The following is a 15,846-nucleotide window of genomic DNA, read 5'->3' as shown; positions in this document are numbered from 1 at the left end:
ACCATTGGGGTTTCACATTCAAATCCAAAAAGTTTATTTAAAACGGAAACTATGTGAAGACTTTAAGACATCTATTGCCAACTGCAGCAATAGATTTAACACAAAAGTCTTTATTCAATATGAAGATCTTAAACTGAAGATTAAAAGTAGGGGATAAGTTTCCTAATTAATAACTCAGTTGGCACATATACACAAAAAAGCCTTTATGAGTGCTGTAAAACCATACTTTTTTCAATATAAAAACAACCAGGAATGATACCTGAAAAGCAGTTATAATTGCAATCAGGCTATCTGTATAGTAAGGGATCAGCCCAACAGTGGTTCTAAAGCACTGAAATGTTCTTGCATTCAATTTACTAGTTTAGGCTTGAATATGCATTGGCCTTATTCAGATGTAACAATCAACTATGACCAGAGTTTCCTGTTACATTCAAACTCAGGGAAACTCTGGTTATTGCTAAATTATCGTTTGTTTCTAATATTGCTTTCTATAGCGTAAATGCTTTCACTCGTCCTTTTGGCACTGTACCATCTTTGGAACAAGTGATTTAACTTACCACAAGCTGCTGGATCTTCATCACTTCCATCCAAACAGTCCAGCTGGTAATCACAGGCCAAACTACTGTCAATCCATTGGCCACTGGCACAAGCAAATCGTTCAGAAGAACAAACCTCTGGCAAGTCTGATGTTGTGTTTCCCACAAAATGAAAGTGATGCAGGCAGATGGTGCTCATGTTGCTTTCGACTGTTCCTTCTAAAAGAAGCTGCAAGAATGGTTATTATTTTATATTTACCAAATTATTTCAATGGAAAGAGGAACAAATGGAGACTGAGGTGTTAACATGGTTAATGTATTTGCTCAGTGTTTCATGCAACCTCTTTTAACATTTGTCCTGATTAAAGTCGGACATGAGCCACAGATAAAGTCATTACTCATGTACCACATTTAATGCACTTTCTATGCACACAGGCCCAATTTTGTGCAACATGAGCATGCTAGCAGCACATCCACATACAAGCCATTAAAGGATAGTGTGCTAACATTACATAATAATGCTTAAAAGGGTATGTACATGATATGGGACATGTGTGGTATATGCCATAGCTTGCATACTGTATGAAACAAGCCTATGCTTCAGTTAACCAACTGGATTGGGTATAATTTTTTTCTATGTGAAATCTAAGCCGCCTTCATGCAAGAAATACATGAAGGAGCTATGGGGCTGAATGACTGCTCCTGTGGTCTGTTGGCTTCCCCTTGCCACATGTCTATTGTATATGTATTAGGCATGAATATTTGTGTGCCTTCCACATGAGCTGGAATCCCAATCCTGGAAAATTCTAGTTCTCATTGAAAGCCTAACACCTAAAGGTCTATCCATATAGGGTTTTCCCTGCGGATATGCTTGCCTATTGCCCGGATGTCAGATACTGAGCCAGAAGAAGCTGAATGAGCTCAGGGCCAGGGGAAGCCCTGAAGCACCTTTCTGCAGATGATGCCCATTCATGTGTATAATGCACATAGGGGCTCCAATCAATGCTCAGTTAAAAGTTGTTAAGATTGTTGGCTGCTTATGAGGAACAAATCCACATGAAGTCACTGGGACTAACTTAAAGGTAAACACACATATATTGATTTGGTTGCACTTTCGTAAAGGCCAAACAGGCTCATGTAACTCCATTTTCTAACATAATTTCCACTTGTGTAATATACACAAGCGGATCAATTCAAGAGCCCTTTAAAATGATGAACTGTTGAAATATATTCAATATTACAGCAAACTGAATGACAGCTGGTGCAAAAAGAAAGGACAAGTTAACACACACCAAAGCCATTAGCAGGGATGGAGAGGTAAGTACTCAGATTTCCTATCTTTACAAATCTCCTTCTTTGGAAAGCTCACAAGAGATCAGTATATAATCCATTTTGCTTCCCCGCTACAATTCAGTCAGAGCCTTCCTATAGGCCTTTAACCCCTACAGATGTGAAATAAGGTACTTTACCTTCCTAAATCTTAGTTATAATTGTGTCAACAGGGCCAGAGTAAGTCACAGTACACTGAGGTGAATTGCAGAGCAGATCCCAGCTCAAGTACTATCTAAATACATTGGTACCTTGGGTTACAGATGCTTTGGGTTACAAACACTTCAAGCTACAAACTCTGCTAACCCGGAAGTAGTACCTCAGGTTAAGAAGTTTACTTCAGGATGAGAACAGAAATCGTGCGGTGGCAGCGGGAGGCCCCATTAGCTATAGTGGTACCTCAGGTTAAGAACAGTTTCAGGTTAAGAACGGATCTCCAGAATGAATTAAGTTCTTAACCAGAGGTACCACTGTAGGTAAGCATTGTTGGTTGCCCTTTTCAGCCAATGCTGCTTCCTGATTTTATTTTTAATGGCTCACAACTGAAATTGTTGGTTTTGAGGACTGCCCCATTGCACTTCCCAGTACAATGAAGTCAGCACTGATGTGTACTGGCATGCCTTCACCAATCAGCTTTGACATCCCTCATCACTTGCAAGGCTTTGGTTCAACCCACAGAAGATAGGCTGGGCATGAACAACAGATTAGGAGTAGAAGGATCTGTCCATTTCAGTTCTCTCAGTTTCTCATTTTTCCAACCTTATAGTTGGTTTTTCACATATTGCAACAATTCGTGATTATAAGCAAAATCCTCATGAAAATCCACTTGCATTTTAGTGTGAATTTCTCCTAATAAACACATTTTATATGTAGTACTAATATACACATTTCTGCAAGCAATTTCCCCATATATAATGCATTTTTGGATGTTATTTTCACCAACACCTTCATTTCTATGCATACTTTCCCTAATTTATGCATTTTTTAAAAAAATTGCTGCTTGGTTGGCAATCTGTATTACCACATTCAGAAAAGTGCAAATTTTGAAGGATAGATGTGTTTCTATTTGCATATTGTTTAAAAAACTGTGAATTTGATAGATTTGGCTTTTAATGTGTACTGAATCAAATTTCTCCTCTGTCCCTACATTGAGAGATCAATAGGGAAATGATACTGCAAACCAAAGTTGTACATTCTCCTGCTACCTTAGAATATTTAAAGTAGCTGATAGAGTCTCTGAGTTGCAGTCTGGCAACTCTTATGGGGAGAGAGGAGGGAAATACTTTAAAAAAGAAAAGAAAAGAAAAGAAAAAGGAATCAAGGATGGTATTTGACAGGGTCAGATATTTCATTGCTTTTATTCTCTGCTCTAGCTCCACAATGTACAGACTAGTCTATCTCCTAAGCAGTTCAGTTAATGCTCAATCAATTTCAGAATATATATATATATATATGCAAAAAACCATATTGTTTGTAAATAATTCTCCTTTTAGGATTCAAATAAGGCATGAATTTCACAACTGGATGAAAAGTAGGAAGGAACATTGTACTGTACAATATACTCAGTAAAAAGTACTATTAAAAATAAGTTGGAAGGAAGTGAGGAATTACAAACAAAGTAATCCGTTTTTGTTATGCTGGAAATTGATTTGAGGCAGGAAATTGCCAGGAGGTAATTTTCCTGCAGCATGTTTTAAAGTGCCAGGTGTGCCCATAGTTTCTGAAATTCCATTCTGCCCTTTTAATGGAAAGCTTAATCCTGCAACAGCACTGGCTCACTCACCTAGCAGCAACTGGCTGGCTGAATTTAAAGGTGAAATAAATTGGAGCTGCTGCTGGCAGGTCCACTTCTTGTTACACTCCAGATGATTTCTATACTTGGTAGGCTTTGGGAGGGAGAGCCAGACCAGCGTGGTGGTTAGAGGGTTAAAACAGGACAGAGAGAACAGGATTCAAATCCCCACTGAGCATGAAATTCACTGAGTGGTTTTGGCGCCAGTCACTATTTCTTGGCCAAACCTGCCTCACGGGGTGCCGAGAGGAAATAAAGGGAGATAATCATCTATGTCATATACACCAGAGCTCATTGGAGAAAAGATGGAATAAAACATATTTAAGAAGTACACAAGGCTGAAGAGTTTTAAGTTAGATATGGTAACAGGCTTACTGCAACACAAAGTTATTTTCTTGCAGGGCAGCAGGTTTGCTCCTGGCATGTTAAGAAGCTCCTCAGTGCCCGATGGGCAGAATTTGTCTCAGGCTTCTCTTTGAGGTGTGGCCAGTGATATGGGCTGGATTGTTCTGCTCCCTGCCTCTTCCCTGAAACCTGCAGCCTAGTCATCAAATACTTGGTGGAAACTTGAGAGTCAGTGGTACAGGCAGATCATTTCAGAATGTGGACTTAGTGGTTGCAATGGGCCCCCCTCTGGACAGACTTGTGTATTACTGCAGTTGTGCGGCACACACCATCAACGTTTTTCTTCTCCCCCCCCCCCTCCTGCCATTCCATGCTTAACAACTGCTTCTAGATTCCTGATATGCAAAAAACCAAGAAGTTTACCATGCCATATTTTATTTTATTTTTTAGAAATACACTGAGCATATTTAGTTTCTTAGTTTGAACTTGCTTACATCATAGTATCAGCAGGACTACAGGGGGGAAATGGGGTTTGCTTCTGCTGCCCTGATGCTAAACATATTGACTTGGGAATAAGCACTGTTTTGCTGTATAAAAGGATAATATTTTGGCAGGTAAACAATTATTATTAATTAATTAATTAATTAATTAGATGTAAAAATGTAAAGGGACACCTGACCATTAGGTCCATTCATGGCCGACTCTGGGGTTGTGGCGCTCATCTCGCTTTATTGGCCGAGGAAGCCGGCGTACAGCTTCCAGGTCATGTGGCCATCATGACTAAGCTGCTTCTGGCGAACCAGAGCAGCGCACGGAAATGCCGTCTACCTTCCCGCCGGAGCGGTACCTATTTATCTACTTGTACTTTGACGTGCTTTCAAACTGCTAGGTTGGCAGGGGCAGGGACCGAGCAACGGAAGCTCACCCCGTCACAGGGATTCGAACCGCCAACCTTCTAATCGGCAAGTCCTAGGCTCTGTGGTTTAACCCACAGTGCCACCCACGTCCCAATTAAATGTATCATTATAATAAATTATAGTACTTATAATTAACATTTATTGAAAATAATGGTTACCTGTCCATGTACAGCCACCCCAGCTATAAAACAGGGGAATCTGTTTGTTTGTTTCTAAAAAGAAGAAGATAAGATGGCAGGGAGACCAGTGCATGTCCATGCCAGCCTGAGTGCTGATGTGGGGGTCTCTTGGCTGTTTCTTCCACAATCGGACACTCTCTTTGTACTCATTTGGGGCTCCCTTGTGCTGGGAGGCTCTGGACTTTGATGCCAAGGTCCAGCCCTAGCTGCACCAGTGCTTGAGATGCTTGAAAAGGAAGTTGTAGACCAAAGACCTTTGCCTGCAGGGTGCTTCCTGTTCTCTTACATGAAATACATTCTTCCAGCTGCCAGCATGCATTAGTTCATAGAAGAAAAATCCTAGAACATGGAATTCTCCATATATTCAGCAGCTCCTCTAATTCACTGGGATGAACTTTAAAAGTGGGGATGCTTAAATGTTTTTCTCTTACCTTGGTTTTTTTAAGATCTGTTGGCATCTGTATTTCTGCTTTCACCCACTCATTGTTAGTTGTTGCACTGGCTCTCCACAGCACCACTTGTTCATCCTGACAGGTATAAGACACATATATGTTCATAAATTTACATACATATTTATAAATGTGCATCCATTTTATCTATGGCTTCTGTCAAACCACTTAAGTTCAGCCTTCCCCCCGTCTGATGCCCTCTAGATGTGTTGAACTCCAACCCCCATCAAACCTGACCATAGTCATGCTGGATGGGGCTGGTGGATGTTTTGTCCAAAACATCAGCAAGGCAGCAGTTTGGGAAAGGCTGGCTTAGCCAAACTTTCTGAACCATAATCAGCCTGTCACTGCTGCCTGGAGAAACACGGCTTTCTGTACTTCGTTGCTGTGTTTACTGCTCTGATTGCATGGACTCCAGGGAAGACAAGACATTTGCAGTAATTAGGCACAATAATTGAGCAATTATCAGGAGATATCTATGTAAATGTAAAATAAACTGCAATGGAAAGTTACAAGGCAGACAAAGAGACAAATGTGGGGTGGTTTCCCCGCATGAGACAAAAGGTTAATGGGAATCTACTCTGCCAATGCTCATGAAACTTTGTTTAGAAAACAGCACAATCTTGTGAATTTCTACTCAGAAGTATGCCCCATTGAATTCAATGTGACTTACTTCCAGGAGATGAAGTATCACTTTTCCTGTGCCTTACACCGAATCGTGTGCCCCAAACACAAGCCCTAAGCTTTTCTTTTGTATAGGCCAAAAAGAAGCTAAGACCATGGAAGCCAAAATAGCCAGAGCAGTTCTAGCTGTGCCTCCTTCCAGGCCAGGGTGAAGAAATATGGATCTTATAAGAACTGATTTCACTACAGGGTTGCACGAGAGACAAGGGGCTAAGAAGCTGCATAGATCATGGAAAGAAATATCTAAACCTGAGAGTTTCTTGGCAGGACCAGGATATGCCATAGGTTATATATAATTCTACAGGGTCTCCTGAGGTGGTGCCTTAAGTTGGAACATAAAGTACAAGAAAAAAGGAGGCACTGGGCAAGGTTCCTATGATATCAGCTCTGGCCTATCTAGAGGGCTCAGATTCCCTGTCAATCACAAGATGGTGGTGTACACACCAATTCTCTTCTACAATGGAAATGTTCTCTGGGGCCTAATGATATTGCCCATTATGCTAAGGCACACTGGGCTAGGTCTTAGTCTCAGGACTCCGAAGCTCTTGGGTCAAAGTTTCTGACAGTTCAAAAAGCAGAAGTCTTATTATATACTTGGTGGCATTGCTGCCAGTATGGAATGGAAAAGAACAAGTTCTCTTTGTGCCCTGTCAGCTACTTCAATTTGTCACTGTTCTCTTAAGTTTCATTTGCAGGTTGAAAAATCAGCCCTGCCACAGTTTTCAAGGATTTGCTGCTCTTAAGGCAGCAAAGGATGGTGCTAGTTTGTGTAGTATATAGACTAATTCCATAGGAATGTGACTTCACAGTTCACATAAACTCTAGAAAAAAATTAATTGGATGGAATGAAGCTATTCAGTAGTCAGAAAGGATCAAGCTCAACCCCATTCAAGAGGTGAAAACTCCCCCTCTTTGTTATAATACCTCCAGGTCAGAAAGCCTAATTTTGTCTCCGTTCCCATCACAAAGGCTTGGAAAACACTTTCCACTCCTTCTAGGAAGAAAAAGTAAGTAATTTGGTAATAGATCATCTAAGTGTCACTGTGTTCTGAGCACTGCCCTACAGTTCATCAGCTCCATTGGTTTCCATCCTCAAAAAAATGTTCCGGGTACCTTTGTGGCTCAATTTTTGGCTGCTTTTTTGAAGGTTCATTTGTCATCAAGAACTCTGTGCCATAGGTTGTGGGGTTACATTAATTCCCCTAACCTCAAGATTTTGATCTTAAAACAGCAACAGCAACCTTGAATGCAGGGCAGCAAGAAACAGGGTGGATAGTGGATAAATGCTAATAGCAACTCTAGCTGAACCCACAAAGCAATTGTATTTTGACTGGGGAAAGAGTATAATGACTGGATCATAAAAAGTGTAAATAGGCTGCTGCAAAGAAAGGTCTGAGATCTGATAATGTATGCTGTCAAAATTATATTTGAGTATGTTTATTAATGCCTATTTTCAGTTAATTGATTTAATCTCTGTGCCAAGTCTTTTAATCTCTTCCCTACTTTATTTACAAAAATTGTGCCTAATTGACCTGTGATTTTGGTTAAGTACTTGGAGAAGAAGAAGAAATAATTTTAATAGAATTCTTTTGAGGCCACAGGATACATTGAACACATGTGACTTGCTGGCATAAAGCACGTAATCTGTTTTTGCTTTGTTTGTTTGTCTGTGGAAATGAAACTCCTAACTCCTGACTTGCAAACCCTTTCTTCTAGCTTTTTTGCCTTTGAACATACAGGCATAATTTAGCTGGTGAGCTTTTTTTCTATCATTTACTCTTTTTCTACCACTTTTTCTCCATGCCATAGAATTCACAGATTTCTTTTGACTCTGTGAGCCAATTTACATGTTACAGCCCCACATGCAAGTTGCTGAGAGGGAAATCCATATGGTGGGTCTTCTGCAAGGGGAAAGTAACATCACCTGTGACATGGATTTTCTACAACACATGGCGAGCCTCCATACTACTGTTAGGATATTTCCGTTCCACCTTAAAAGGGAGCAGGCTGTGAGTCACAGAGTCTGCGTATTTCCTGTTTTCACAGGATGTTTCTGTTGTGTCTTTGCTTTCGTTTTCTCTCTGTGTCCGGAGACACTGATGCAGCCAGTCATGGCTTTCTTTGTTCTGATCAACGCTGAATAAAACTTGTAAATAATGCTCTCCTGAGTGCTACTTTTGGCTGTGCATTATCTGCTGAGAAAGAGTGTGCATCGGCTCTAGAATGTTCTGGAGCTCATGTCGCTAATTGCTGATACTGCGTGTCTACGGGAGGTCGATGGATCGTCCAGCAGCCGGCTTGGGGGCCATGATGGACTTTATCTCCCTGGCAGTATCTCAACAACTAGTGCCACATATTCATTAGAACAAAGGAAAGTGCCCTGTATCAAGTCAGATCAACATTCCATCTACTTCTGTATTGTCTACATTGAGTGGCAACAGCTCTCTATGATTTCAGACAGGAACCTTTTCCAGTCCTGCCTGGAAGTGCAAGGATTGAACTAAAGATCTTTTACAGGTAAATCAGGTATTTACCAAGGAGTTTCAGCCTCTCCCAAGTTTGCCTGAATTCTACAGTTCCCCCCGGCATGGGATTGAAATGTCCATCTCCTGTTTTCTGGGTCAGTGCTCTGTCCCTGTGAATCATTCTTCACAGTAGCTGACAATGATGTGCAGGTACTCTATACAATGTGAAAGATCTATATAGTAAATGGCATGGTGTGCTGTCAGCTCCTTTGTGAAGCTACTACAAAAGCAATGCAGGAAGGTGGTAGACAAATGTATTCTTCATTGCCTGTCTTTCGATTCTTCTGGAGAAGGATAAGATCTATGTCCTGACTACAAATATCCTTTCCCTGGCGGATGAAATTGATGAAATATGCAGAAATGGCTAAATTAACTAGTAGAATAAGAGGTTAGGAAGAAAGAGTTTTTAAGGAAGATTGGAAAAGATTTGCAGAATATTAGAAAAAAAAACTATTGTAAACAAATTAAGGCGTTAGCAGGATTAGAGTAAATTTAGCAGTATAAAGTTGAGACAAAACTGAAAAAGGAAAGAATACAGATTGATTAGAATATGCAGTGGAAAAGGGTAACTAAAACGAACTATTAAAGGGGAGGGGAAAGGAAGTTGATGTGAAATGTATGATATATGTTTTGGTGAATGTAAAAGTCTGTAAAATTAAGAAATTGTATTTTTTAAAAACCCCAAATACCCTTTCCCCACTACTAGTGGTGGTGTTGTTTTTTCCATTTTGAAAAGAATGTATGAAATCATTCAGGTAAACACAGCATTGAAGCCTGCAAAAACAATTAATCCTATTTTTAAAAAGTGTTTGTTTCTGCAGACAGGTTCCATTCTTCCAGCTTTTCTGCTGGAGCTTAGTATATTATACCTACCTACTGAAAATGCACAAAGAACTTATTTAAAACAATGTGCTACTATTCAATGGTTTCTATAAAAGCTTCGTTCCTGTTCCTGGAGAACTGGATGAATAATAATAATAATAATAAATTTTATTTATATCCCGCCCTCCCCAGCCGAAGCCGGGCTCAGGGCGGCTAACAACACTAAAATAGTGCAACATTATAAAAATTAATTAAAATCAAAATTGATGGCAACCATAAACTAAAGTTTTGTAAAGATTGCCAAAGGAGGGAGTCAGGCTGCGCCCTGACCAAAGGCCTGGTGGAACAGCTCTGTCTTGCAGGCCCTGCGGAAAGATGTCAAGTCCTGCAAGGCCCTTGTCTCTTGTGACAGAGCGTTCCACCAGGTTGGAGCCGCAGCCGAAAAAGCCCTGGCTCTAGTTGAGGCCAGCCTAACCTCTCTGTGGCCTGGGACCTTCAAGATGTTTTTATTTGAAGACCGTAAGTTCCTCTGTGGGGCATACCAGGAGAGGCGGTCCCGTAGGTATGAGGGTCCTAGGCCGTATAGGGCTTTAAAGGTTAAAACCAGCACCTTAAATGAAAAATAAAGGGAGATTGGGCATGCACTGCAAGAAGAAGTCTGTTTTTCTGTCTGAAGCCGAATTATATCCACAATTTTTTACTTACCGCATCAGTATAAAGTACTGCTTTGAGAACACTGTTATCCACCATGATGTAATGAAACCAAATATGGCAGTTTTCACCAAAGCAATGACACATTGTGCCATTCAGAGTTGGGCTTTCATATGATGTGTTGACCCATTTGTAGTGGCCTGAAAAAGAATCTCTCCATTAGTTATTCTAAAAATAAATGATTGGTTCCTTTAATATTGATGATGATAACAATGATAACAATTTATAGTAACCTTATTTCTTACCTACCTTATATCAGATGATCTCAGAAATGGCTTACAATCAATAAAATGACAACACAAAACCACAAAAATCTGTACTCATTAATAATTTTAGCCATTGCTCAGCAGTAAGAATCAACATAGTTAGCTCAAATGCAACTGCAGTTCATGCTGCCAAAATGCTTGGTGCCAAAATGAAGCCAATGAGGACTGGTCCCCAAGGGGAGGCCATTTCACGGCCAGGGTGCTACAGCAGATAAGGCCTTCTCCAGCATCTCCACATGTATGCCCTACTAAAGGTGGAACACAGATGAGAGCCCCCCCCCCGAGATTTTAATGCTCAGGTATGAGTATGTGAGGAATGGCACTACCTCAAGTATTGAGGTCTCAAGCCATTTAGGGCTTTAAACACCAGCAGCAACTTTGAAATCAGACCAGAAAAATCCTGGCAGCCATGGTCCAGAGATGGCTAAAGTGTGACTTTCCAGATGTTACTGGTGTAGACAGTACAACCAATGATCAAAGATAATTGGAATTGCCATTCAGCAACAACGGGAGGGCCACATATTAGTCACCACCGCCATAGACTTAATGCTATACAGGCACCGCGTCTGCCCAGCGGCCAGTGTGTTGTCTCCATTGTAGCTTTCATCTGAAGAAGTCCTCAGGTCCTTCCACCCTCCTAATATGGAGCAATCTGCTTCCATTCTCTATGAGTTTCCACATATGATTTATACTGGAAATATAAACAAATATTTTCAAAATAAAATGTTTTCAGCTTTTAAAAAGCTGTTTTTCTGAAGAAAGTACCAAAGAAGGTGAGATCTAATCAGTGTAACACCCCTGCAGTAGTTTCATAGCAAGGCATATTGTGCAACCAAGTAGAAGAAGAACACGGGTTTACAGCTAAAGCTGTAATTTCAGATCTTTTTGACCTTTTGCTCCCGATAACAGCATTTCTATGGATGCCTAAGAGAATGACTTGTGTCCTTCATATTCTCCTTTAACTATCTGAAATAAAAAGAGCAGACATCTGTTCTTATAAAAATATATGATCACTTCTTATTCTTGAATCATTGGACTATCCGGCTATTTTCAGAAGCTGATAGTTAAAATCTTCTAACACTTCACCCTTCGGCTTCTGTGAATATCATTATGGATGGGAAATATAGAGCTTGTTCTCAGAACAATTTCTATCAAACAGAAAAGATGGCCCTGTAGCCAAATGGGGCAATGGCAAATTCTAAAATGAGGTCAGGCATTTCTCTTTTTCCTGCTGATCTGCTGTGCATCGAGTCATTTAATTTGACCTTGGCACTAAAGTACAGCGGACGGCAATGCTAATTTGAGTTGATTGGCAAGGCAGGAAAATTTTAAGGCAGTAGTATCCCTGGCTTTCTGGCATTTTTGATCATGTGGCTCGCTGACCTCTTCTTCACTTAACCCTGGTTCAAACAGAAGTTCAGGACTCTTCTTATCTATAGGACAATCAGTGTCAGGATGGGAACATTTTCACAGCTTCCTGCTACTGGAGATTCATAGTTTGTTGATATGAATTTTGAGATTGTTTCTCATTATTAGGGCTTAAGCTCCAGGAGTGGTTATTCTTGTGTAAACCACAGGCCCTCTGTGCTGCATATTTCTCTCTTTTTCCTTCATGACAATTTAGGGTGGCCATTCATGCAGTACCAGCCCCCCGAAAAAAGAGGCCACAGGTTTGCATATGCTAAATTGTACAAACCGCTCTTCAAATAGTGGGCTGTCCTCTGTAAAGTAGGGCACAAGGCTACCCTATGCCTACTGCCCAGGTTGTAGAACCAGGGCTACTAGCAGCACACCAACATGTGATTCAGAACATTGTACAAAAGAAAATATTGGGTGGCTACAACTGACCATGTCCTATATTAGCATTCAACATATTGTTGCACATCACCCCAATCTCTGAGAAGTGCAATATTCCAGGGATTTCAGGGTCCATGTTTCCTTTTGGAAATGAGCCACAGTGAAGACTGTGGTGTCTTTATGATATTTGATTTATATGCACAAATATACAACCTGAGCCTACGATGGAGGGGTTCCTAGCATCAACACCCCAAGAGAGTGTTGCTTCTGCCATAGGCATGACCTTGGATCCAAACTGACATCAAACATCACACTCTGCTGCTTTATTTCTCAGTCACATAACTCCTAACTCTCTAAGCTCCAGCTTTATCTGTTGAGGAAGAGGGGCCCGACTCATTTGCTGTCTCACACCAAGCCCCTTTCATCCTCTGTTTTCTTAATGGCTCATCTCCCAGACTATCACCTCACTTAGGAAACTTAGTCTGTCTTAATCAGCTTTTGACACTTGCGGATTCCAGGGGATTAGAAGTGTCTAGCACACAACTTACTACACATGGGTCTGATTAAATTCTAACACTTACTGACTCCAGGAATGTAGAAATGTCTAGCACCCATGAACTCATAACAGTATTGTCCATGTAGGTATATGGGAATCTGCTTATTTTTACTATCTGGCAATATAGCAAGGGTACTTTTACCATATACCTGCTACCAAATGAAAATGGGGAAAGCAGGGGTGCAGTAAAATTATTCTCACCATGCAGACTGGCTTCTAGATATTAACTTCCCATTGTGTGATTGCAGCACATTGCAATATGAGACCTCAGGCTAAATGATTACAATTGCCATCCATGCTGGTGTATAACATTGCTGTCATTAATATTCCCATGGTAGAAAAAAAGATATGATCACGTGAACAGATCAACTGATCCGTTGCATTTAAAATGAGAGTTCTTTAAAGAATGAGAGTTAGAATGAGAGGTCTTTAAAGGCTGAACTACATGTTAGGTTATTGGGGGGGGGCAGAGCAGGTACTATACTTAAATGGCCATTTGTATTGGAAGGAAAGGCAGTTGCTATGCTCCGATGCACCATGTTCTCCCAATCTGGGTTAGGGCTCTACACCAATTCCCTGCCAACACCCCCCCCCCTTCCCAGCTGCTATTTTCCCTTAAAGCTCCTATATGTAGTTTGACCATTATGCAAAGAAATAATTTTCTTAGGTACTGCAAATAACTTATATGGCACTGCTCTGGTTCGCCAGAAGCAGCTTAGTCATGCTGGCCACATGACCCGGAAGCTGTCTGCGGACAAACGCTGGCTCCCTCGGCCAGAAAAGCGAGATGAGCGCTGCAACCCCAGAGTCATCCGCGACTGGACTTAATGGTCAGGGGTCCCTTTACCTTTTTACTCTGATCTTAACACCAACTTCAGTGGATATAAACAGATAAATGCATTGTCTAGCAAGTTCAGGAAAGCTTAATCCGAGGTAAATGTGCACAAGACTGCAGCCTAAGACAAAATAGTGGTTCCTGAATAAACACAAATATTCAATGATAGTAGTAAGTTCCTCTGCACTCAGGGAATAGGTTGACTAATATGGCATGGGTATTAATAGGGATTTACCCCCCCCCCATTTCAATTTCCTTTTTTAGCAACTTGAGATCAAACAGCTCAAAGACTGTATCTAGGAGAAAAGATTAGATTTTATTCAAGCAGGTTTTTTAATCTCACTCCTTTGTACGCATCTGTGTATCAAAAGCCCTTGTTAGAGAGTTATGCTTTGAGACGGCTATATCCTTGAAGCTCACTAGGCACAGGACCTTGCATCTCATTTTGGAGCTGTCAGTAAACTTTCCCTTGACAATAATTACCACTTTAAAAAGACTAAGTTTACAGGTCAGTCTTTGATGAATGAATGCTATGATAACCCAGCATGCATGTCCAAAGGGTAACATTCTAGGCAAGATAACATGAGCCAGATTTTGTAGGTGAACTCACAACAGAGCACTTAACATGTTGCAGCACTCAGGCGGCCACTGAGAAATGCTTCCACATGGTGAGGGGTCCCTACAGTGGGTGAACGTAAGGGGCTCGGAACATGGATTTGCCTTATCACTTGGGAATTCCCTAGGCTTATGGAAATACCTTTTGCCCAAAAATGATTTTCACGTGAGTGCTTCTCAGAACTTTCCATGTGAAGAGATTCATGATTAGATGTACTGGATTAGGGAATCTCTTCATTTAAAAGGAGGCAAAGAGAGAATATTCTGCAAACCAGGGCTTATGCTAACCTCCACTGAATATAAAACAATATTTGTATTGGCTAGTAAAGACTGGCTGATTATCCCCCTCTTTGTCTTTGGAAGCATTATGAGGGACTGTGAGAAACATCATGGAAAAAGACTAAGGTGAAACTATGAAACTCCCTTGTTATTTTTGTTTAAGTAATCTTGTTATATTTATAGTATTGAAATGTAGTTTTTGGGGGATATTATTATATTTTTGCTTCTCTAAGTTATTATGAAATTGTTTCCGTAGTGTTTCTTTGGAACACATCCCTGTTTTGCTGCAAGCTGCTTTGAGCATTGTGTGTGTGTGTGTGTGTGTGTGTGTGTGTACAAAAGTGCCATACAATTAAATTGAAGGAAGAAAGATGAATGAATGATTAGACTGCTGGAGTGAGACAGAGCAGACCCAGGTTCAAAGCTCACCTCCTTTCAACATAATCTATCTCACAGGGAGTCATGTACACTGCCCTAAACTCACTTAGATGAAAGGTGGGATCAAAATGTAATAAATAATCAATGAAACAGCTCCCAGAAACATTTGTCATTAATTTTATGTAATCTGCATTAATTGGGTATTTTTTGACATTACTGTATTGTCAAATCCTGGCACCCAATGAAACGTGTGCATGTTTAAGGGGCCTTGTTTAATGTAGGATAAGTCAAGCCAGTGTAAACAGGAGCTGAGCAGGAACAGCAAGCATGCACTGCAGATATTTGAGAGGATATTTATTTACTGAGACAATTCATGAGTGCCATAAGAAGCACTGGTGGGTGTTACTGCACTTGCAGGTGTCAGGTTAGCAACCCCTGGCATAGACTGTGGGATAGGCTGGCAGAGATGGGGACAGTGGCATGGTTTAGCTCTTTCCCTTCGTATGATTAAAATCACATAGAGGGAGATGTGTGAACAGGGCTATGGACAAATTTTAATATCAGCGTCCTGTACAGCCATGTGAAAATGCTGCATAGACTTCCGCTGGTAAATAGAAATACATTTATTCATTTGTTACACTTTCGGATTTTAAAGCAACGCCCTAAAGTGGCTTGTGTTTGATACAGTTTTGCTCTAAGGTTGTACATTCAGATGCAAGGAATTAAACATTTCTAATTTTCATACCAACTCATGTTACATGTTCTCAACTATCAATGAGCAGTGAGTTTAATCTAATCACTTATGGAGAAGGCAGAAAAAACAATGTATAT

The 15,846-nt window shown here is 40.6% G+C and overlaps 1 protein-coding gene across 1 annotated transcript in view; it reads right to left on the bottom strand.

Annotated features, from left to right (window-relative positions):
• MALRD1 (MAM and LDL receptor class A domain containing 1) overlaps positions 1–15,846 on the bottom strand; it is a 233,336-nt gene that overhangs the window by 193,189 nt on the left and 24,301 nt on the right. Inside the window, exons 8-10 of the mRNA XM_081163119.1 lie at positions 10,284–10,429; positions 5,530–5,625; positions 558–765 (exon numbers count right to left, since the gene is read on the bottom strand). Coding sequence (XP_081019245.1) covers positions 558–765; positions 5,530–5,625; positions 10,284–10,429 — 450 coding nt within the window. The remainder of the gene's footprint in view (positions 1–557; positions 766–5,529; positions 5,626–10,283; positions 10,430–15,846) is intronic.

This window comes from Podarcis bocagei, assembly GCF_964188305.1.
Source record: "Podarcis bocagei genome assembly, chromosome: 12".
NCBI lineage: Eukaryota > Metazoa > Chordata > Lepidosauria > Squamata > Lacertidae > Podarcis > Podarcis bocagei.
Note: the sequence above shows the minus strand (reverse complement) of the source record. Positions and strands in the feature narration are given on the sequence as shown.